Genomic DNA, 22,963 nt, shown 5'->3' with positions numbered 1-22,963 from the left:
CCCTCTCCCGCATCCTATGGGGGATGATGGAGACGTTTCCCAAAATAACCTTAACTCTGCCCACTCCCCATCCTGAAGTGTGCCCCCCACACCCTGGGGTCAGAGATACATGACGGAGTGCAGTGGGCTCAGGAGGGGGCCATGCAGGGGGCAGAGTTAAGGTTGGGGACAGGGGAAGTCACATCTCCCATCTGGGGCTCATTCGGCTACAGGGCCGGGGCTGAAATCCACCCCTTAGGGTATAAGGTCTGTGCAGAGCCCTGCTAGGGGGCACTACGGGACTACATGTAAATGATGGGTTGGAGATAAACTCTCTGGGCAGAGGAAGGGTCAAATGACAGCAAAAACCCTGGGGTCCTGGCTCCTCACCAGCCATGCCTGAGTTTGCGGAGAGCCTGACCCAATCACTCTGAGAAGGGGGGAGCTGCCCCATTCATCTCACTAGGGTGCGAACTCTGATGCCCAGTGTCCGTACCCACAGCAAGTTAGAGAGGGGGCAGGTTGTGAACTGGGCGACAAGAAACACCCCATTCTGGTGTCCTGAGTGGCTTAGGAGATGCCCTCCCACCCACCTATGGATAATACCATGGGTGCCCATCTAGCCCCAGATCGGACTCAGGACATCTGGGTCTCCTATTCGTTTGAGCGAGAATTGAAATCGGAAACAACAGGGCCATGAGCCAAGTGGCCACCGGATCCCCTGCTCAGGGCTAGGAGATTCCTGGCTGTCTCTCTCCTCCCGTCACATCTAGGCACAAAAGCAAAAAAGGGAGTGGGGAAGGGAGGCGGGCGAGCTTGTTGACACATTGGTGGGGTAAGTGGGATCCCACATTCCCCAGTCCAGGTACAAGCGTGAAGGGGCGTGGAGGGGAGGTCAGAAAGGGAGGCGGATTAATGCATTGGTGGGGGCGGTGGGATACCCCGGGCCCTACCTGGGTCTGGATGCGGTTGAGGCCGCGGAACCAGAGGATCTGGCCGCGGCGCAGCTCCCGCTCGGCGTGGTCTATCTCCTCCTCGTCCTCTGCCATCTCCTCATCCGTGATCTCGTCCTTGCCGGGCCCATGCCCTGCCTCCTTCAGGCATTTCAGGTGGCTGGTGGGGATGGTGGCGATCAGCTGCAGGGGAAATCAGAGAAGGGGTTAAACCCACCCCCAGCGCACACAGAACCCTGAACCCCCCACCTCCCACAATCACCGCCCTGGAACTGGGGAGAGAACCCAGGAGTCCTGGCTCCCAAGCTCTGTCCATCCAACGCTGGGTGACGTCCATGAATCCGAACACAGTGAGCGCCCTCGAGGGCTCGCACCCTATTTAAAGTCTCAGGATGCGAGGGTTCTGCTCTGCTGCTGGGGAGCCACTGGATGGAGAAATGGGTGCCTTGACGTATGAGCCCGGACGCCTGGGCTCCCTCCCCAGCCCAGGGGGGTCTGTGTGTCTGGTGGCTAGAGTAGGGGAGGCTGGGAACCAGGACTCCTGGGTTGTCTCCCCAGCTGGTGGGGGGGCGGGGGGGAAGGGAGTCTGGTGGGTAGAGTAGGGGAGGCTGGGAACCAGGACTCCTGGGTTCTCTCCCCAGCTGGCGGGGGAGGGGAAGGGTTGGTGTTCAGAGTGGGGGAGTGGTGCTGGGAGCCAGGATGCCTGGGTTCTCTGCCTAGCTGTGGAAGGAAGTGGGGGCTGGTGGGTGAGAGCGGGTAGGATAGGGACCCAGGACTCCTGGGTGCTCGCCCCAGCTCCGGGAGGGGGGTCAGAGTGGGGGAGAGGAGGCTGGGGGCTTGGGGGAGGCGGGGTCACAGCGGGGTCGGGGCTCAGAGGAGGGGTCTCACCTGTCCCCACACGAGCTCGCCGACCCCCACGAAGAGGCACCAGAGCCATTGCTCGGCGTCGAGGGGCGAGCAGCTGAATGGCTTCCCCCCGAACTGCACGATTACGATCTGCGGGGAAAGGAGACGGGGCTGAACTGCAGGGCGGCCGGGAACAGCTGGGCCGAGCCTCAGGCAGGGTCTGTGCAGCGCCCGGCGCAGCCGCGCTCTGGGTCGGGGGGACAGGGTCCGTGCAGCGGCTCAGGGGGGCCGCGCTCTGGGTTAGGGGGCAGGGTCTGTGCAGTGCCTGGTGCGGCCGTGCTGTGGCTCGGGGGGGCTGGGTCCGTACGGCGGCTCGGGGGGGCCACGCTCTGGGTCAGGGGGGTCAGGGTCTGTGCAGTGGATCGGGGGGGCCGTGCTCTTGGTTGGGGGGGTCAGGGTCCGTGCAGCGGGTCGGGGGGGCTGTGCTCCGGCTCAGGGCGGGCAGGGTCCGTGCAGTGGCTCGGGGGGGCCGTGCTCCGCGTTGGGGGGGCAGGGTCCGTGCAGCGGTTCGGGGGGGCCGCGCCCCGGGTCGGGGGGGGCAGGGTCTGTGCAGCGCTTTGGGGGGGGCCACGCTCCGGCTCAGGGGGGGCAGGGTCCGTGCAGCGGCTCGGGGGGCCGCGCTCCGCGTCGGGGGGGCAGGGTCCGTGCAGCGGTTTGGGGGGCCATGCTCCGGCTCAGGGGGGGCAGGGTCTGTGCAGCGGCTCGGGGGGGCCGCGCTCCAGGTCGGGGGGGCCGCGCTCTGCGTCGGGGGGGCAGGGTCCGTGCAGCGGCTCGGGGGTCAGGCTCTGCCCAGCCCCCCAGGGCACCTGGATGGCGAAGGTGCCCAGCACGATGGCGCAGAAGATGGGGTTCCCGGAGACGCCCCGGAAGACGTCGCGCTCGCCGTGGATCTTGCGGGCGTTCACCTCGTTGAAGAGCTGCATCAGGACGAAGGTGTTGAAGATGATGGTGTAATGCTCCGAGGGGGGCGCGTGCAGGGGGGCGTTCCGCCCGCTGTCGATGTCGAAGAAAATCTCCCCTGGGGGGGGCAGGACGGGGCGTCAGGGGCAGACCCGGAGACCCCCGCTTGCCCCGGGCCCCGCCGCCCGCCCGGGGGCCCATCTCACCCGGCCTCCCGCCACCCGCCCGGCCCCGGCGCCTACCCGCGAAGAGCAGGGTGAAGATGATGCCGAGCTGGTAGACGCCGTGGCCCACGATGTTCTTCATCATGGTGCGGGAGATGAGGGGCTTGTCGCGCCCGTAGGGCTTGCGGAGCAGCAGGGCCTCGGTGGGCGGCTCGGTGGCCAGCGCCAGGGAGGCGAAGGTGTCCATGATGAGATTGACCCACAGCATCTGCACCGCCTTGAGCGGGGAGTCCTGGGGGGAGGAGGGGGCGGGGTCAGCGCAGGGAGGGGCGGGGCCGGCGAGGAGGGGGCGGGGCCTCCCTCTGCACGCGCCATGCTCCTCCCTGGCGCCCACCTGGGTGATGCAGGCGCCGGTGAAGGCCACCACCACGGCCACCACGTTGACGGTGAGCTGGAACTGCAGGAACTTGGAGATGCTGTCGTAGACATTGCGGCCCCACATCACCGCCTTGACGATGCTGGAGAAGTTGTCGTCGGTCAGGATGATGTCCGAGGCCTCCTTGGCGACGTCGGTGCCGGCGATGCCCTGCGGCGGGGGGGGCACAGCGGGGTCACGGGGGGGCAGCGGCCCAGGTCCCCCCACCCACCGCCCAGCGAGGGCAGGGCCGGGGGCGCGGCCCCTCACACCCGCCCCGGGCGGACCAGAGGCCGGGAACGCCGGACGGGCAAGTGCATTGTGGGAAATCCCCTTTCTGGGGCGGGGGGCAGTTTGGGGGGAGGCCCAGCTGCACCCCTTGGGGCTTCAGATGCCAGACGGGCCCCGGAGCGCCCGGGGGGCCGGGCAGGTGGAGGGGGCTTGAAGGGGGCGTAGGGCTGGGGGGGGCCCCGGGGGGCATCTCACCATAGCAAAGCCGACGTCGGCCTTCTTGAGCGCCGGCCCGTCGTTCGTGCCGTCCCCCGTCACGGCCACGACCTGCCGCTGCTCCCCGATGGTGCTGTCGATGATGCCTGCCAGGGCGGGGGGCTCAGCTGGGGGTGAGGGCCCCTACACCCCACCCCCTTCCTCCTCCCCCGCCAGCTCCCCACCCTGCCTGGGCCCCATGAGCACCCCTCCCCCGTGGCCTCATCTCTGCCCCCCATCCTCACCCCACACCCTCCCGCCACACCCCCGAAGCCCCCCCCCACATGCCTGCTGGGGGGGTGGAGAGGAGGGGGTCTGTACCTTTCACCAGGGTGTGTTTATCAGTGGGGGACGATCGGGCCAGGACCCTCAGCTTGGGCCAGATCTTATCCAGTCGCTCCTGCTCAATCTGGGGGGGAGGGACACAGCTGGAGACAGCGGCTCTTGGTGGGGGACCCCCCCCACAGGACCATCCCCCAACAGGACCACCTCCCCGGCCTGGGGCAACCCCCCAACCCCAGAGTATGAACCTTCCCCTAGAGCAGCAGCAGTAGTAGGGCTGTTATCCCCCCTCGGGTGGGCAGGGGCCGGCGGCGGGAGCGGGGTCGTTATCCCCCCCTCGGGGCCGGGAGCGGGACCGTAATCCCCCCCTCGGGGCTGGCGGCGGGAGCGGGGCCGTTATCCCCCCCTCGGGGCCGGGAGCGGGAGCGGGGCCGTAATCCCCCCCTCGGGGCCAGCGGCGGGAGCGGGGTCGTTATCCCCCCCTCGGGGCCGGGAGCGGGAGCGGGGCCGTAATCCCCCCCTCGGGGCCAGTGGCGGGAGCGGGGCCGTTATCCCCCCCTCGGGGCTGGCGGCGGGAGTGGGGTCATTATCCCCCCCTCGGGGCCGGGAGCGGGACCGTAATCCCCCCCTCGGGGCCGGCGGCGGGAGCGGGACCGTTATCCCCCCCTCGGGGCCGGCGGCGGGAGCAGGGCCGTTATCCCCCCCTCGGGGCCGGCGGCGGGAGCAGGGCCGTTATCCCCCCCTCGGGGCCGGCGGCGGGAGCGGGGCCGTAATCCCCCCCTCGGGGCCGGGAGCGGGAGCGGGGCCGTAATCCCCCCCTCGGGGCCGGCGGCAGGAGCGGGGCCGTAATCCCCCCCTCGGGGCCGGGAGCGGGGCCGTAATCCCCCCCTCGGGGCCGGCGGCAGGAGTGGGACCGTAATCCCCCCCTCGGGGCCGGCAGCGGGAGCAGGGCCGTTATCCCCCCCTCGGGGCCGGCAGCGGGAGCGGGGCCGTAATCCCCCCCTCGGGGCCGGCGGCGGGAGCGTAATCCCCCCCTCGGGGCCGGCGGCGGGAGCAGGGCCGTTATCCCCCCCTCGGGGCTGGCGGCGGGAGCGGGGCCGTAATCCCCCCCCCGGGGCCGGGAGCGGGACCGTAATCCCCCCCTCGGGGCCGGGAGCGGGACCGTAATCCCCCCCTCGGGGCCGGCGGCAGGAGCGGGGCCGTAATCCCCCCCTCGGGGCCGGGAGCGGGACCGTAATCCCCCCCTCGGGGCCGGCGGCGGGAGCGGGACCGTAATCCCCCCCTCGGGGCCGGCGGCGGGAGCAGGGCCGTTATCCCCCCCTCGGGGCCGGCGGCGGGAGCGGGGCCGTTATCCCCCCCTCGGGGCCGGGAGCGGGACCGTAATCCCCCCCTCGGGGCCGGCGGCGGGAGCGGGACCGCAATCCCCCCCTCGGGGCCGGCGGCAGGAGCGGGACCGCAATCCCCCCCTCGGGGCCGGGAGCGGGACCGTAATCCCCCCTCGGGGCCGGCGGCGGGAGTGGGGCCGTAATTCCCCCCTCGGGGCCGGGAGCAGGACCGTTATCCCCCCTCGGGGCCGGCGGCGGTAGTGGGGCAGTTATCCCCGTACCTCTCCCTTCTCGTTGCGGATGCGCCGGTTGAAGTCCTTCCCCTCCAGGCACAGGAAGTCCTCCCCAGGCTGGAGGATCCCGCACTTGACGGCGATGGCCCGGGCCGTGTTGATGTTGTCACCCGTCACCATCCGGACAGTGATCCCGGCCTTCTGGCATTTGCAGATGGCCTCGGGGACCTGGGGTGGGGCAATGGGACCAGATGGAACCCAGGAGTCCTGACACCGCTCTAACCCCCGCCCCTGCCCAGGGCCGGGGAGAGAACCCAGGAGTCCTGGCTCCCAGCCCCCCCTGCTCCGACCCACTGTGACGTTAGGGACACAGACGGGGAGCGTATAGATCGTTGTTGCAATCACGGTCAGAAAGTGGCACCAAATCTTGCACAGAGAAGGTCCCAGGAGGCGGCGGTGTCCCGGCTTTGTCGTTGACGGGCTCGGTACTTGGCCTCACTGCGTTTCGATTCTAAGACCTCAGTGAAGCATCTGGTCAGAAAGGACTTTTCTCAGTAAGGGCCCAGTCCAGAAACCCGTGACGGACAACGGACCTTGGCAGACTCGTACGTGCACCATGGCGGCCGCCTGCAAACTGAGTCATGCCTGGGCAGGTGACTCCAAACTCCTCCTCGCTGCTGTGTAAGAGCGGAGGGGCCCTTCCACGGGAAGGAGACTCTCACAGGCCCTGGAGACCCCTCCATCTTGTCTTCAGTCCTGCGTCCGGCCTCTGGAGGGACCTGGCTACACGGAAGCTCTGGACCAAGGGCTGAAGGACCCGTCCCAGCCGGGGATGTTCTCCAGAGACTGGACGGGAACCTGCAACCATCACGGCTGCAAGCCCGAACCAAGAACTTTGCCATGACTGGATGTCACCAATTCCCTTTCACCAACTCTAGCGCTCATCTCGGTCTTTTTCTTTTTGTGAAGAACCCTTTAGATTTTAGATTCGAAGGGACTGGCAACAGCATGATTGGTGGGTAAGATCTGACTTGTGTATTGACTGGGGTCTGGGGCTTGGTCCTTTGGGATCGAGGGAACCTTTTCCCTTTTAATGGGGCATTGGTTTTCATAACCATCTGTCCCCATAACGAGGGGCACTGGTGGGGATACTGGGAAACTGGGGTGGGAATTGCTTGGGTGACTTGTGGTTAGCCAGTGGGGTGAGACTGAGGTCCTCTCGGGCTGGCTGGTCTGGGGCCTTAGAAGAGCAGACCCACCAGCCTGGGGCTGTAACCTCCCTGCTCTGAGCAATTGCTCCTGAATTGATGCTCTCAGAAGTGTCCCACCAAAGGCAGCATCGTTAAGCCCACCAGCCACCCTCCCCTCCGAGCGCTGGGCAGAGAACCCAGGAGTCCTGGGTCCCAGCCCCCTGCTCTAACCACCCGACCCCGCTCCCTCCAGACACCCCAGCGGGGCCGGTGGTACCTCGGGCCGGACGGGGTCCTCGATGCCGACCACGGCGATGCAGGTGAGCTCGCCCACGATGTCGTTCTCGTTCTCCCAGTTGGGCTCCGGGCCGGCGGCGAAGTCCCGGAAGGCCAGGCAGATGGTGCGCAGCCCCTCGCACGCCATGGGCTCGATCACCTTCTTCACCATCTCGTCCCGGTCCCGCGGGCGGAAGCTGCGCACCTCCCCAGTGCTGCTCAGGATGTTGGAGCACCTGGACGGGGAGACGCCTGGCTCAGACCCAGCCCCTCTGGGGCAGGGAGGGGGCTGGTTAGACAGGACCCCTTGCCTGGCACGGAGACGCAGCCCCCCTGGGGCGGGGTGGCCGGTTATAAGAGGCCCCCTCGCCCGACAGCAAGGTGCAGCCACCTCTGGGGCAGGGTGTGGGGGCCAGTGTCCGGAGACCCCTTGCCAGGCACGGAGATGCAGCCACCTCTGGGGTGGGACGCAGCGGCCGGGCGGGACTCACTTTTTGAGCAGGATCTCGGAGGCGCCCTTGCTGAAGACGCGGAAGCCGCCCTGGGGCAGGCAGGTGACGGTGCTCATGGACTTGCGGACCGAGTTGAACGTATAGACCTTGTAGAGCTTCTCCTCCGGCAGCTGGTCGCGCACGGGCTGGTAGTCGCGGTGCAGGTCCCGCAGGAAGCCCAGCAGGGCGCACTCCGTCTTGTTGCCCACCTGCCGCGGCAGGCCCCCGTCCTTCTCTGGAGGCTGCAGGGCGACGGGCGTCAGGGCTGTGGGCTCCCCCCGGTTCCCCCCGGGCCCCCAGCTTCCCCGTGTCCCCCTCCCCAGCCCCACCACGTCCACCCAGCCCCTCGGCTCCACCACATTCCCCCCGGCCCCGCCGCTTTCCCCTCCTGGACCCCCACCTCTGCCCTCCCTAGCCCTGCCACATCCGCCCCGCAGCCACCCTGAGACTCACCCAGCTGGGGTCCCCCCTCCAGCCTCCCAGCTCTGCCGAATTCCCCCTTCGGGGGGGCCCCAGGGAGAGGTGTGGGGGTGCCACGGGCAGGTTCGGGGCTCCAGGGGAAGATGGGGTGGGAGGTTCGGGGGCTGCGGGTTCCCAGGGGGGCAGGGGACTCGCCGGGCCCCCCACTCACTAGTATTTTGGTGGTGTAAGCACTGTTGATGGCGATGGCGTGCACCAGCAGGTCGAGGATGCGGGGCGCCAGGCTGCTGGGCGCGGGCGTCTCGCGGTAGTGGGTGTCGCCCAGGAAGGCCTGCACGACCGTCATGCGGTTGGTGGTGAGGGTGCCCGTCTTGTCGGAGCAGATGGCCGTGGCGTTGCCCATGGTTTCGCAGGCGTCCAGGTGCCGCACCAGGTTATTGTCCTTCATCATTTTCTGAAGGGCAGAGAGGAGACCCCCAGCCCCACGTCAGCCCCAGATCTGCCGCCGGGAGCCGGCCGGAGACACCTGGGGGAGGCGTTGGGGGGCTCTCCAGGGTGCCCCGTGCGCTCATTAGGGTGAGGGACCTGGTTTCAGCTGTGCCCACTAGGGGGCACTCTCCCGGCACATGGTCACCGTGTGCCCGGTGCCCGAACACACACGTCTGCCCACGGGGGCGCTCAGAGCCGGCTCCGGGGCAACACCCATAGGGGCAACGGTCTCCTGCTGCCAGGATCCCTCTCTCATGGGGCTCTCTGGGCTCCCCTCCCCACGCCCCCTTGTTTCTGTTCGCGTCCCGCCACCCCACAACAGCCCACCAGCCCTGCCACATCTGCCAGCGGCATCCATCAACACCCAACGGCCATGCCCATGGATGGACGGGCACCACCCGACAGGGCAGCGCCAAGGCACCGGTGGGTATAATCCAAAATGACGTAGATCCGTGGATGGACACGAGCCAACGTGGTGCCCACCAATGGATGGAAACAAATCAATATGGCCGCACCCATGAGAAAAAGCCAAAATGGTGCCCATGGATGGATGAGGTGGACAGGCACAAGCCAGCATGGCAGCGCCCATGTGTTCAAGGGTATAATCCAACATGGTGCTCATCCACACATGGACACAAGCCAACATGGAGGCGCCCAGGGAGGGTTGGACGGACGGACGGACGAACACAAGCCAACATGGCGGCTCCCAGGGAGGGTTGGACGGACGGACGGATGAACACAAGCCAACATGGCGGCGCCCAGGGAGGGTTGGACGGACGGACGGATGAACACAAGCCAACATGGAGGCGCCCAGGGAGGGTTGGACGGACGGACGGATGAACACAAGCCAACATGGCGGCTCCCAGGGAGGGTTGGACGGACGGACGGACGGACGGACGGATGAACACAAGCCAACATGGCGGTACCCAGGGAGGGTTGGACGGACGGACGGACGGACGAACACAAGCCAACATGGCGGCGCCCTTGAGTGGATGGACCCAAGCGAACATGGTGGCACCAATCCGTCCATGGGCGCCCCCCAACGCGGCAGCAGTCCCACGGCCCACCGCCCCCTCACCTTGACGGAGTAGGCCAGGGAGATGGTGACAGCCAGGGGCAGCCCCTCGGGCACGGCCACCACCAGCACGGTGACGCCGATGATGAAGAACTTGACGAAGTACTGGACATAGACGGGGGTGCACTCGGCCAGCCAGACCCGCCCGTCCAACACGAAGGTCTGGATCACGAAGTACAGCACCAGGATGATCACGGTGATGGCCGACATCACCAGACCTGCCCGGGGGTTGGGGGAGAGGGGTTAGTGGTGGGGGAGGGTCCAGTCCCCGATCACAGCTGGCACCCCCTAGAGGGAACAGGCCCCTGCCCCAGTCCCCGCCCCCCTGAGCCAGCCAGTCCCACCCTGGGGCCAGGTGGGAGCTGCGCCCCCTAGAGAGAACAGGCCCTTGCCCCATTCCCTGCCCCCCTGAGCCAGCCAGTCCCACCCTGGGGCCAGGTGGGAGCTGCGCCCCCTAGAGAGAACAGGCCCTTGCCCCATTCCCTGCCCCCCTGAGCCAGCCAGTCCCACCCTGGGGCCGGGTGGGAGCCGGCGCCCCCTAGAGGGAACAGGCTCCTGCCCCATTCCCCGCCCCCCTGAGCCAGCCAGTCCCGCCCTGGGGCCGGGTGGGAGCCAGCACCCCATAGAGGGAACAGGCTCCCGCCCCATTCCCCGACCCCCTGAGCCAGCCAGTCCCGCCCTGGGGCCGGGTGGGAGCCAGCACCCCATAGAGGGAACAGGCCCCTGCCCCATTCCCCGCCCCGCTGAGCCAGCCAGTCCCGCCCTGGGGCCGGGTGGGAGCCGCGCCTGAGCACGGACGGGATCCACACCTGCTTTCCCAATCTGCACAGCCAGCTTGGTGAGCTTGCCCTGCAGCACGGATTTCTCTTTCTTGGACACACTGGTTTTCTTCTTCTCCCGATCCTCCATCTCGCCACCCTCGGCGCTCTTCAGCGGCTGCATCTCCATCGCCACCGCCCCGTCCTGCTTCTTGGCTGTGCCGAGAGAGGGAGGGAAGCGGGTCAATGCCCCACCAAAGCGGGATGGGAGGGGGATTCGCCACAGCCCCACCCAGAGCTGGGGCGAGAACCCAAGAGTCCTGGCTCCCAGCCACCCCTGCTCTAACCACCAGCCCCCACTCCCCTCCCAGAACCGGGGAGAGAACCCAGGAGTCCTGGCTCCCAGCCCCCCTGCTCTAACCACCAGCCCCCACTCCCCTCCCAGAGCTGGGGCGAGAACCCAGGAGTCCTGGCTCCCAGCCCCCCTGCTCTAACCACCAGCCCCCACTCCCCTCCCGGAACCGGGGAGAGAACCCAGGAGTCCTGGCTCCCAGCCCCCCCTGCTCTAACCACCAGCCCCCACTCCCCTCCCAGCGCTGGGAGAGAACCCAGGAGTCCTGGCTCCCAGACCCCCCCTGCTCTAACCACCAGAGCGTCCCAGCTCAAGTCCTCCCCACCCCCCGAGACCCCAGCTGGGCCTGGATCCCCCCGGCCCATTACCTTTGTTCTGAATATTCTCCACCACACCGTCCTGGGGCTTCCCTACAACAGAAGAAGGGACGGCAGAGACAGGACACCTGAGCCCAGACAGACGGACGGGACAACACAGACGCCGGAGCAGCAGAGACGCTGGCGGGGAGTCGGCGCTGGGGGAGGGCTGGGAGGGGGCTCCCGGCTGTGCAGGGGGGGCGGGCAGTGCTGGAGCTCTGAGTTCGGGGAGACAGCAGGATCCCCCCGAGCGCCGCTTAGAACTGAGGGTTCCCTGGGGAGTACCGGGGGAGGGGGTGTCCCCGCTGTTGGAGGGGGTGAGCCCTGCTCTCTGTCCCCGTCCATCCGTTCGCCCGGGGTGACACCCACATGATGGACTCCCACTCTCCGCGGTCCAGCCATGCACGTCCCAGCCTCAGCCGCTCTGCGCTCTGGGGTGGGGGCAGGGGTGAAAGGGGAGGATGCAGATTTGGGGGCGGGGGGAGAGACTGGGGCCCAAGGGAAGTGGGAGGCTCTGTGGGGGCCCACGCGTGGGGAGAGAGACCGACACTGAGTCACTAAGACCTCAGGAAAGAGGGGTTTGCCTGCCAGTTTAGCAATGGTGCAGGAGTGACAGGGGGCGTTAGGGGTTTGACCCCATTGCAATCAGGAGTGACTCTGGATTGATTCCACGGAAGCTGAAATCAGAACCCAAACCTGCCCCCATTGCAATGAGGGGTGACTCTGGATTGACACCAGGGGACTGAGCTCAGCACGCAGCCCTGCCCCCATTGCAATCAGGAGTGACTTCGGGTTGGCCCCAGGGGAGCTGAGCTCAGAACCTGGCCCTGCCCCATTGCACTCAGGGGCAGCAGATACCCGTTAAAAGGCTGCTCTCTTCCAGCAAAGAGCACCGGAAACCTGAGTGTGATTCCACCGTGCCGAAGCACCCCAGGGGCAAGGATTCACACACAAAGGGGTGCCTCTGCTCTCGGCAACTGCTCTTGGGCTTTTCAAAGGCAGAGAGAATGGGGGACCTGCCTGGCTTGGCAGCCCGTCTACGGGCTCATTTGAGCGTCGCTGCACCAAGGAGACGTGTCTGCAGCTCCTCCAGGCCGGTATTTACCACAGCAGGGCCCCATCCTTCCAAACGAGGGCTCCGGGAGAGCGCCATGTTATATCACTGTAACCACTCGACCCCACTCCCCTCCCAGAGCCAGGAGAGAACCCAGGAGTCCTGGCTCCCAGCCCCTCACCCCATCCCAACCATTATACTGCACTCAAGTAAAACACAGAATTCAGAATATTGCAATGGGAGCTGGGCTGGATTCTGATTTTAGCTCCCGCAGGGTCAATCTGGAGTCACCCCTGATTGCAATGGAGGCAGGACCAGATTCCGATCTCAGCTACTCCAGGGTCAAACTGGAGTCACGCCCTGACTGCCATGGCCTCAGGGCTCCATTTGCATGTGAATTCTCCTGGTTGGAACCCTGGGATGACCTCACCGATCTCCAGCCAATAGAAAGCAACAGGGAGTCGGATGCAGAGAAGGCCGATTAGATACAACTGCATTGAGAGGACCTAGGAGGACAGCGGGTCACCAGAGGAATCTATTGAGTCAACGCCGGGCAGTCCACATAGGACGGTATTCGGCATGGACATGAACTGGAGTCAAAAGGAGATAGTGACCAGGCAACAGGGAAGGCTGAGTTGAGTTCCGAGAACGCCAAGTCAAGGGAAATGGACAGCGAGTCACTTAGCGTGACGAAGCGGAACAGTTCTTAATGTTCCCTCTGAATACTGTAGGGGTGCCTCAGTTTCCCCTAGGCATTTCTTAAGCCTCTAGGGGGTGGGATAAGGCAGGGGGTGTAATTGTTGCAGAGCAAAGGGCCAGGGTGCATAAATGGCGACACTCTGTCTCCTGGCCACTGATGGCCTGGGCCCTTCCCCCTGCCAGGTGAGAGCTAAAGGGTTGGAGAACAAAGGGATCCGGTGACCTCCTGGCCTGGGAAAGGGACAAAGCCCAGGGGAGGTGGGGCTGGAGGGAGTTTCAGTTTGGGGCTGGCTGGGGACATGGAGTGAAGGGCAGACGTGGTGTCTGGCTCACTGCCCCCCAAAATGGACCCAGCTGAGGGGTCCTGTTCTCTGCACCTGCAAGCTCTGTGTTAGACCCTGTTCCTGTCGTCTAATAAACCTTCTGTTTCCCCGGCTGGCTGAGAGTCCCGTCTGACTGCGGAGTTGGGGGGCAGGACCCTCTGGCCCCCCGAGGAGCCCCGCCTGGGTGGACTTGCTGGGGGAAGCGCCCGGAGGGGCAGAGGAGGCTGGAGGCTCTGAAGTCAGACCCAGGAAGGGGGAAGCCGGGGGAGCTGTGTGTCCTGCAGACAGGCTGCTCCCCAAGAGGAGACTCCCCCAGAGTCCTGCCCGGCTTCGTGGGGATCAGGTCAGAGCATCGCCCGGGGACCCCGGGACACTTAGCAAGGATGTGAGGCCCCTGTGGATCAACAAGAAGTAAACTGGTGTTGAAGCGAAGGCAACATGGAGTACTGGCATCAGGTCCGTCACGATAGCTAAAGAGCTGGCTAGGGATGAGGTCAGGTCCATAGAGACAGAAAAGGAGCCGATTGGCGATGGGTCGTTCTCCAGCCATGCTAACCCCATGCTGTGGCTAACTGGCTCAGGACGGAGAAAGAATTAGTCCATCAGCGCTGGGTCAGCATGGGTGGAGAGGAAGTCAGTTAGGGATGGGTCAGTACAGATGGAGGATGAGTCAATTAGCGATCAGTCGATATGGATGGAGAGAGAGTCCATCCGTGATGCTGTTGGGTCAATAGACAGAGAATGACTTGGTTGAGGATGCCATGGGGTCCACACCGATGCAGAATGAGTCAGTGGGGTCCGTAGGGATTGAGCGTGAGCCCGTTAGCAAGAGTACAGGGTCAATACAGAAGGGGAATGAGCTGGCTGGTGAAGGTGTTGGGTCGGTACAGGGGGAGGGTGAATCGGTTTCAAGCAGTGTCAGGTCAGTGTGGACAGAGGATGAGTCCATCAGCAGTTGTGTTGGATGAATACAGGTGGAGAATGATTGTGAGGGGCGGCATCGGGTCAGTGCAGTTGGAGAACGAGTTGACTGGTGATGGTGTTGGGTAAATACACACGGAAAATGAGTCCGTTCCAAATGGCGTTGGGCCAATATGGATGGAGAATGAGTCCATCAGTCCTGGTGCCGGGCCAGTACAGGCGGAGAACAAATCTACTGGCTTTGGGTTGACACTGATGGAGAATGAGTCCATCGCGCTCGGTCAGTCCCAATGGAGGACAAGTCAGTTAGGGACGGTGTTGGGCCAGTGCCCAGTGGCGCTGCGTCCACACAGTCAGGTGCACCAAGTCCTCCACTCAGTGCAGAATTATGGTGGGGCCGAGCAAATCCACACTGATTATGTGGAGTGAACATATGTGACGAAGTGGGACTGTTCTCAGGGTTTCCTCTGAATAGTGTGGGGGTGCCTCAGTTTCCCCTAGGCAGTTCTTAAGTCTCTAGGGGGTGGGGTAAGGGGGTATGGTCGTTGCAGAGCCCTAGAGGGCAGGTGTGTGCAGGGGTCTGGACACAGACAATGGCCGAGACCCTGTCTCCTGGCCACTGATGGCCTGGGCCCTTCCCCCCTGCAAGGTGAGAGCTAAAGGGCTGGAGAACAAAGGAATCAGGTGACCTCCTGGCCAGGGAAAGGGACAAAGCCCAGAGCAGGGGGGGCTGGAGGGAGTTTCAGTTTGGGGCTGGCTGGGACATGGAGTGAAGGGCAGACGGGGTTGTCCGGCTCACTGCCCCCCAAAATGGGCCCGGCTGAGGGGTCCTGTTCTCTGCACCTACAAGCTCTGTGTTAGACCGTGTTCCTGTCGTCTAATAAACCTTCTGTTTCCCCAGCTGGCTGAGAGTCCCGTCTGGCTGCGGAGTTGGGGGGCAGGACCCTCTGGCCCCCCTAGGAGCCCCGCCTGGGCGGACTCACGGTGGGAAGCGCAGGGAGGGGCAGAGGAGGCTGGAGGCTCCGGGGTCAGACCCAGGAAGGGGGAAGCCGGGGGAGCTGTGTGTCCCGCAGACAGGCTGCTCCCCGAGAGGAGACTCCCCCAGAGTCCTGCCTGGCTTTGTGGGGAGCAGGTCAGAGCATCGCCTGGGGACCCCGGGACACCATACGATGGGGACGAGTCAATCAGGGACTGGGATGGTCAATACGAACTGACGGGGAGTCAATACGGACGGGTGTTGTGTCAGAGCTCTTCACCGCCTGATCCTGGGGGGGCCAGACTGGCAGAGCTTTTCCTGGCAGCGGGCTGTTTGGGGAGGGTGCAGGGCAGAGTTTGCGGGTGGGTTGGAGTCTATTGCCAGGACTGTGGATTTAACGGCTGCCAGGGCCTCCAGAAGTGTCACCTTGAATGGACAGTGAAACCCGGTGAGTCTAAGGCCAGCGCCATCGAGTCGAAATGGCGTGAGACTGACCCAGTGCGGGCTGGAGCTGAGAGAACGGGGCTGCCCAAGGAAAAGGCTTTGAGTCAACACGGACCAGCACTGGCCACACCAAACTCACAGAGTCACTGTGGGATGGTGAAGACTCAAATGTCAAGAGACGATGGCGCAGAGTCTCCATGAGCCGCGTTGAGTCCACACGCAGCGAGGTGCCATCAGGAGCTGCTGGAGCCCGCTTAAGGCATGACATGGCGGAGACCTTGACCACGGAAAGACGGGAGCTGGTGGAACCAGCTCAGGAGGAGGACACGACCATGGACACCAAGAACGAGCCGAAGGAAGACCAAGGAGGCCCCTCACCTTTTTTATCCTTCTTCTCCTCTTCCTCCCCACTGGCTCCCAGCAAGGTGAAGATAATCCCAGTCTGGGAGTTCACCCCGACGGCCGTGACGACCATCCGCCCCGAGCCTTCCATGACGTGGGTGCCTGGGAAAGCAAAAGCAGAGTGAGCAGGAGGCTACATGAGCTCGGGCTGTCCGCTCCCTTCCGCCACGCAGGACACCTGGGTTCCATTCGCGGCTCTGCAGCAGACGGCCTCCAAGAGCACAGCGCCCCCTAGCACCCGGCATGGACTGCCAGGGGAGAGTGCCCCCCCACCGAGCCCCCTAGCACCCGGCATGGACTGCCAGCGGAGAGCACCCCCCCACCGCCCCCCCAACACCCGGCATGGACTGCCAGGGGAGAGCGCCCCCCACCGAGCCCCCTAGCACCCAGCACGGACTGCCAGGGGAGAGCGCCCCCCACCGCGCCCCCTAGCACCCGGCACGGACTGCCAGGGGAGAGCGCCCCCCACCGAGCCCCCTAGCACCCAGCACGGACTGCCAGGGGTGAGCGGCCCCCACCGAGCCCCGGAGCACCCGGCATGGACTGCCAGGGGTGAGCGCCCCCCACCGAGCCCCCTAGCACCCGGCATGGACTGCCAGGGGTGAGCGCCCCCCACCGAGCCCCGGAGCACCCAGCATGGACTGCCAGGGGAGAGCGCCCCCCCACCGCGCCCCCTAGCACCCGGCACTGACTGCCAGGGGTGAACGCCCCCCACCGAGCCCCCTAGCACCCGGCACGGACTGCCAGGGGTGAGCGCCCCCCACCACCCCCCCTAGCACCCGGCATGGACTGCCAGGGGAGAGCGGCCCCCCCCACCCCCCCTAGCACCTGGCATGGACTGCCAGGGGTGAGCACCCCCCACCACCCCCCCTAGCACCTGGCATGGACTGCCAGGGGAGAGCGCCCCCCACCGAGCCCCCTAGCACCCGGCATGGACTGCCAGGGGTGAGCACCCCCCACCGAGCCCCCTAGCACCCGGCATGGACTGCCGGGGAGAGCGCCCCCCACTGAGCCCCGGAGCACCCGGCATGGACTGCCAGGGGAGAGCACCCCCCACTGAGCCCCGGAGCACCCGGCATGGACTGCCAGGGGAGAGCGCCCCCCACCGAGCCCCCTAGCACCCGGCACAGACTGCCAGGGGTGAGCGCCCCCCACCGAGCCCCGGAGCACCCAGCACGGACTGGGTGACGATGTGACGCAGCAGGGAGAGGGGAGTGTTGACCTGGGAATGTGCCCTGGGGACGGGAGACCTGAGAGCCTGTCACCTGAGCCAGGAGGGGGAGGGGGAGGTGACACCTCTGCCCAGGAATGTGGATGGAGGCGGCAGCAGGGAACCTGCTGGGTGGGTTTAGTTTCAGTTTGGGGCTGGGTGGAGGAACACAGGGAACCCCAGGGCTGGGGTCTAAGCTCCCTGCTCCCCCAGAAGGACTTCACTGAGGGGTCCTGGGTGTCCCCACAAGCTCTGTTTTGGACTGTGTTCCTGTTGTCCAATAAACCTTCGGTTTTACTGGCTGGCTGAGAGTCTCAGTGAATCCCAGGAAGAGGGGTGCAGGGCCTGGACTCCCCCACACTCCGTGACAACTGGTGGCAGCGGTGGGATCTACTGCACCCCGTGAACGGCGCTTCCTGCAGTAAGTGACTGGGGAACAGTAAAACGAAGGGGGATTGACGGGGACCAGGCGTGCTGAAGATTCAGAGAGAGACGGTTTCAGGGGGCGGTTAACCCCTGGGAGTGTGTGACCAGAGAGAAGGACTTTTGCAGTAACAGGGTCCCCCGGGGGATTGCAGCGAGCGGTCCCAGGGGCGGAGGAGTCTGCAGCTCGACCCTGGCAAAGAGGTGGTGACCTCAAGAAGGACTGGCACACTAGGGGCTTTTCCTGGAAACCGTGGACAGCTGCCCGGCCTGCGAGTGGCCAGCCGGGAGATGTACGCTAAACGCCTTAAGAGCGACCTGGTGGAGCTGTGCAGGCAGAGGGGGCTGCGCGTCGGGAGGTCCACCAAGGAACAGCTGATTGCCCAGCTGGAGGAGAGGGATCGCTTGGATGACCCGATCCCTGTCCCTGAGGGAAGCCGCCCGGCGGACGCAGCGTGGGCCCTGGGGCCTGACCAGGCTGGGAGGGTCAGACTGCTGCCCAGGACACCCCGAGACCCTTCCTACCTATGCCTGGGGGAGGGGTTGTGGGAAGCCCAACGAATACCGAGGGCCCCCTGACCCCAGCAGCCAGCAGGGGATCCTCCCAGCGGAGCTCCCCATCCCTGGAGCGGATGCGGCTGGAATGGGAGAGGGAGAGGAAAATGAGGGAGCTGGAGGATCATGAAAAACAACGTCAACATGAGCAGGAGGAGAAGGAGAGGGAGCGTCAGGAGAAGGAGAGGGAGCGTCAGGAGAAGGAGAGGGAGCGTCAGCATGAGCAGGAGGAGAAGGAGAGGGAGCGTCAGGAGAAGGAGAGGGAACGTCAACATGAGCAGCAGGAGAAGGAGAAACAAAGGCAGCATGAACTGGAGCTGGCCAGGCTGAGGAGCAGTGGGGCCCCGGCTGCGGTGAGTGAGGGGGGACCCAAGACTGCAAGGAGCTTTGATAAGTGCTTCCTGGCCCAGCGGAAGGAGGGGGAGGACATAGATAGCTTCCTGACGGCCTTTGAGAATGCCTGCGAGCTGCACAGGGTTGACCCTGCAGACAGGCTCCAGTTCCTCACCCCCTTACTGGACCCCAAAGCCGTGGAGGTCTACAGCCGGATGACAGGGGCAGAGGCAGGGGACTATGAACTGTTCAAACAGGCCCTGCTCCGTGAGTTTGGGCTGACCCCCGAGATGTACCGGAGAAGGTTCCGGAGTCAGCGTAAAACGCCTGAGGTCACCTACCTACAACTGGTCAACAGGATGCAGGGATATGCCCGCAAGTGGACAGCGGGGGCCCAAACTAAAGAGGACCTGCTTGACCTGTTTGTACTGGAGCACCTGTATGAACAGTGCCCTTCCGACCTGAGGCTGTGGCTGGTGGACAAAAAGCTCGCGAACCCCCAGCATGCAGGGCAGCTGGCCGACGAGTTTGTGAACAGTCGGTCAGGGGGTAGCCGGGAGGAGTCCCAAAAGAACAGGCCCCCCCCGATGCAGAGAGAGAGTCACCATGGGGCCTCCCAGCGGGGAAATAGGGAGAACCCCCTCCAAAGGGGAACGCCTGGTGTCGGGCCCCTCCGACCCGTTCGGGGGGACCAACGTGACCTGAGCTGCTATCACTGTGGCCAGAGAGGCCACGTACGGGCCCAGTGCCCCGGGCTCAGGGACAAACTGAGCAGACCCAACCTACCCAGGGTTAACTGGGTAGGGACTCAGCTGGACGAGGGGCAGGCGACCCAGGAAAGGGGGGCTACCAGTTTGCCACCTGCTCAGGAGGGAAGAGTACCCCCAGCCAGCCCCGCCAGAGGGCTGGAGGCTCTGGACTCAGGGTGCTCGGTTTACAGGGTGGGTGCGGGGCTGTCCCTCCGGAGAGAGTGCCTTGTTCCCCTGGAGGTGGATGGGAGGAAGGTCAATGGATACTGGGATACGGGCGCGGAGGTGACGCTGGCCCGGCCCGAGGTGGTGGCCCCAGATCGGGTGGTGCCCAACACCTACCTGACCCTGACGGGGGTGGGCGGGACCCCATTTAAGGTGCCCGTGGCAAGGGTACACCTGAAATGGGGGACCAAGGAGGGCCCCAAGGATGTGGGGGTACACCACCATTTGCCCACTGAAGTTTTGATGGGGGGAGACCTAGAGGACTGGCCAAGCGACCCCCAGACCGCCCTGGTTGTGACCCGTAGCCAGAGCCGGCGAGGGGCACTGCGACCTGACCCTGGGGAGGGTACCACAATGGAGGCGCGAGACCCTACTCGGGTGGGGAGGGAGCGCCGAGGGGCACGGCTCAGAGAGGCTGCGGCCTCAGACCTGGCCACGGAGGGGGAACCGGGCCCCATCCCTTCCCCAGCCGCTGAGTTCCAGGCCGAGTTGAGGAAAGACCCCTCCTTGCAGAAGCTCAGGGACCTGCCCGACCTCAGTGAGGGACGGACCATGAGGAGAGGCTGCCAGGAGAGGTTCCTGTGGGAGAAGGGGTTCCTGTACCGAGAATGGGCTCCCCCAGGGGAAGGGGAGTCCTGTGGGATCAGGAGGCAGCTGGTGGTCCCCCAGAAGTACCGCCGCAAGCTCCTGTCCCTGGCCCATGACATCCCCCTCGCAGGGCACCAGGGAATCCGGCGCACCCGGCAGAGGTTGCTACAGAACTTTTACTGGCCCGGGGTCTTTACCACCGTCCGGCAGTATTGCCGATCCTGTGACCCCTGTCAGAGGGTGGGGAAGGCCCGGGACAAGGGGAAAGCGGCGTTGAGACCTTTGCCCATCATAGAGGAGCCTTTCCAGAAGGTGGCCATGGACATCGTGGGGCCTCTCAGCAAGACGACCCGGTCGGGGAAGAAATACATTCTGGGGGTGGTAGATTTCGCCACCCGCTACCCCGAGGCAGTGCCCTTAGCTTCCATTGAAGCAGACACCGTGGCAGATGCGCTCCTGACCATTTTCAGCCGAGTGGGGTTCCCCAGGGAAGTCTTGACAGACCAAGGCTCCAACTTCATGTCGGCCCTGCTCCGGTGCTTGTGGGAGAAATGTGGGGTCCGGCATGACTGGGCCTCAGCGTATCACCCCCAGTCCAATGGGCTGGTGGAGAGGTTTAACGGGACGCTAAAGATGATGCTGAAAACCTTTATGAACCAGCACCCGCAGGATTGGGACAAGTACTTACCTCACCTGCTGTTCGCGTACAGGGAGGTGCCCCAGGAGTCTACCGGATTTTCGCCTTTCGAACTGTTATACGGAAGGAGGGTGAGGGGCCCCCTGGACCTGATGAGAGACGAGTGGGAGGGGAAGGCCACTCCCGATGGAGAGTCAGTGGTGGAGTATGTCCTGACCTTCCGAGAGAGACTGGCTGAACTCATGGGCCTGGCCAGGGAGAATCTGGCCAGAGCCCAGAGGAAGCAGAAGGTCTGGTATGACCGCACGGCGCGGGCCCGTGCCTACGCCACCGGGGATCAGGTGATGGTTCTCATCCCCGTGAGAAAGAACAAACTACAGGCCGCCTGGGAGGGCCCGTTCAAGGTCGTCAAGCAGCTCAATGAGGTAAACTATGTGGTGGAGCTGTCGAACCGGGCCCACCACCGCCGGGTGTACCATGTGAATATGATGAAGCCATATTATGCCAGGGGGAATGTGGTGTTAGCTGTGTGTGGTCAGTGGGAGGAGCAGGGAGATGACCCTTTAGTAGATCTATTCCCTGGGACCAGAGCTGGTTCCCCCCTGGAAACAATCCCCCTCTCGGATCAGCTCACCCCTGCCCAGCAAGCTGAGGTCAGGGGGGTGCTGCATCCGTACCGACAGCTGTTTTCCAACCAGCCTGGACGCACTAATCTGACTGTCCACCGGGTGCAGACAGGGTCGCACCCGCCGATAAGATGCTCCCCCTTCCGAGTCACAGGGAAAACTGCTCAGGACCTGGAAAGAGAGGTCCGGGACATGCTGGCTTTGGGGGTGATCCAGCCATCGGCCAGCCCTTGGGCCTCGCCGGTGGTGCTGGTCCCCAAAAAGGGCGGGTCAGTCCGGTTCTGTGTGGACTATCGGAAGCTCAATGCCATCACTGTATCGGATGCCTACCCCATGCCCAGGCCGGACGAGCTCCTAGACAAGCTGGGAGGAGCTCGGTACCTTACCACCATGGACCTTACAAAGGGCTACTGGCAGGTGCCGCTGGATGCAGATGCCCGGCTGAAATCGGCCTTTATCACCCCTCTGGGGCTCTATGAGTTTCTGACCCTGCCTTTCGGCCTCAAGGGAGCGCCGGCCACCTTCCAGCGCCTGGTGGACCAGCTCCTGAGGGGGATGGAGAGTTTTGCCGTGGCGTATATTGACGACATCTGTGTCTTTAGCCAGACCTGGGAGGACCACGTGTCCCAGGTTAGACAAGTGCTGGACCGACTCCAGGGGGCTGGGCTGACTGTCAAAGCGGAGAAGTGCAAGGTGGGGATGGCTGAAGTATCTTACCTGGGCCATCGGGTGGGGAGCGGCCGCCTAAAGCCGGAACCGGCCAAGGTGGAGGTGATCAGAGACTGGCCCGCTCCCCACACCAAAAAGCAGGTCCAAGCCTTTATTGGGATGGCAGGATACTACCGAAGATTTGTGCCCCACTTTAGCGCCATAGCCACCCCCATCACTGAGCTATGCAAGAAGGGGAAGCCAGACAAGGTGGTCTGGACCGAGCAGTGCCAGGAGGCTTTCCGGGCGCTGAAGGAGGCTCTGGTCAGTGGCCCAGTTCTAGCAAACCCAGACTTTGACAAGCCCTTTGTGGTGTTCACCGACGCCTCCGACACGGGACTGGGGGCGGTGTTAATGCAGGAGGATGAAAAGGGGGAGAGACACCCCATCGTGTACCTGAGCAAGAAGTTGCTACCCCGGGAGCAACACTACGCGGCCATCGAGAAGGAGTGCCTGGCCATGGTGTGGGCCCTCAAGAAACTAGAGCCCTATCTCTTCGGGCGACACTTCACCGTCTACACCGACCACTCTCCCCTGACCTGGCTGCACCAGATGAAAGGAGCCAACGCCAAGCTCCTGAGGTGGAGCCTGCTCCTGCAGGATTACGACATGGACGTGGTCCACGTGAAGGGAAGTGCCAACCTGATAGCGGATGCGCTGTCCCGGAGAGGGGGCCCCGAACTTCCCCAGGTCACTGGTCACAGTGACCCCGCTCAGTTCAGTCTCGAAGGGGGGAGAGATGTGACGATGTGACGCAGCAGGGAGGGGGGAGTGTTGACCTGGGAATGTGCCCTGGGGACGGGAGACCTGAGAGCCTGTCACCTGAGCCAGGAGGGGGAGGGGGAGGTGACACCTCTGCCCAGGAATGTGGACGGAGGCTGCAGCAGGGAACCTGCTCGGTGGGTTTGGTTTCGGTTTGGGGCTGGGTGGAGGAACACAGGGAACCCCAGGGCTGGGGTCTAAGCTCCCTGCTCCCCCAGAAGGACTTCACTGAGGGGTCCTGGGTGTACCCACAAGCTCTGTTTTGGACTGTGTTCCTG

The 22,963-nt window shown here is 64.7% G+C and overlaps 1 protein-coding gene across 1 annotated transcript in view; it reads right to left on the bottom strand.

The window, feature by feature from the left end:
• Positions 1–695: 695 nt before the first annotated feature.
• LOC141976621 (plasma membrane calcium-transporting ATPase 3-like) overlaps positions 696–22,963 on the bottom strand; it is a 31,407-nt gene continuing 9,139 nt past the window's right edge. The window contains 15 exon segments of the mRNA XM_074937691.1: positions 696–1,115; positions 1,821–1,928; positions 2,645–2,856; positions 2,981–3,194; positions 3,297–3,488; positions 3,804–3,910; positions 4,125–4,212; positions 5,692–5,871; positions 7,111–7,345; positions 7,601–7,842; positions 8,232–8,474; positions 9,588–9,802; positions 10,394–10,558; positions 11,063–11,104; positions 15,846–15,971. Coding sequence (XP_074793792.1) covers positions 711–1,115; positions 1,821–1,928; positions 2,645–2,856; positions 2,981–3,194; positions 3,297–3,488; positions 3,804–3,910; positions 4,125–4,212; positions 5,692–5,871; positions 7,111–7,345; positions 7,601–7,842; positions 8,232–8,474; positions 9,588–9,802; positions 10,394–10,558; positions 11,063–11,104; positions 15,846–15,971 — 2,774 coding nt within the window. The 3' untranslated portion in view covers positions 696–710.

This window comes from Natator depressus, chromosome 23 (genome assembly GCF_965152275.1).
Source record: "Natator depressus isolate rNatDep1 chromosome 23, rNatDep2.hap1, whole genome shotgun sequence".
NCBI classification, from domain to species: Eukaryota; Metazoa; Chordata; order Testudines; family Cheloniidae; genus Natator; species Natator depressus.
The sequence above is the reverse complement of the archived record's forward strand: the minus strand, read 5'-3'. Positions and strand labels throughout refer to the sequence as shown.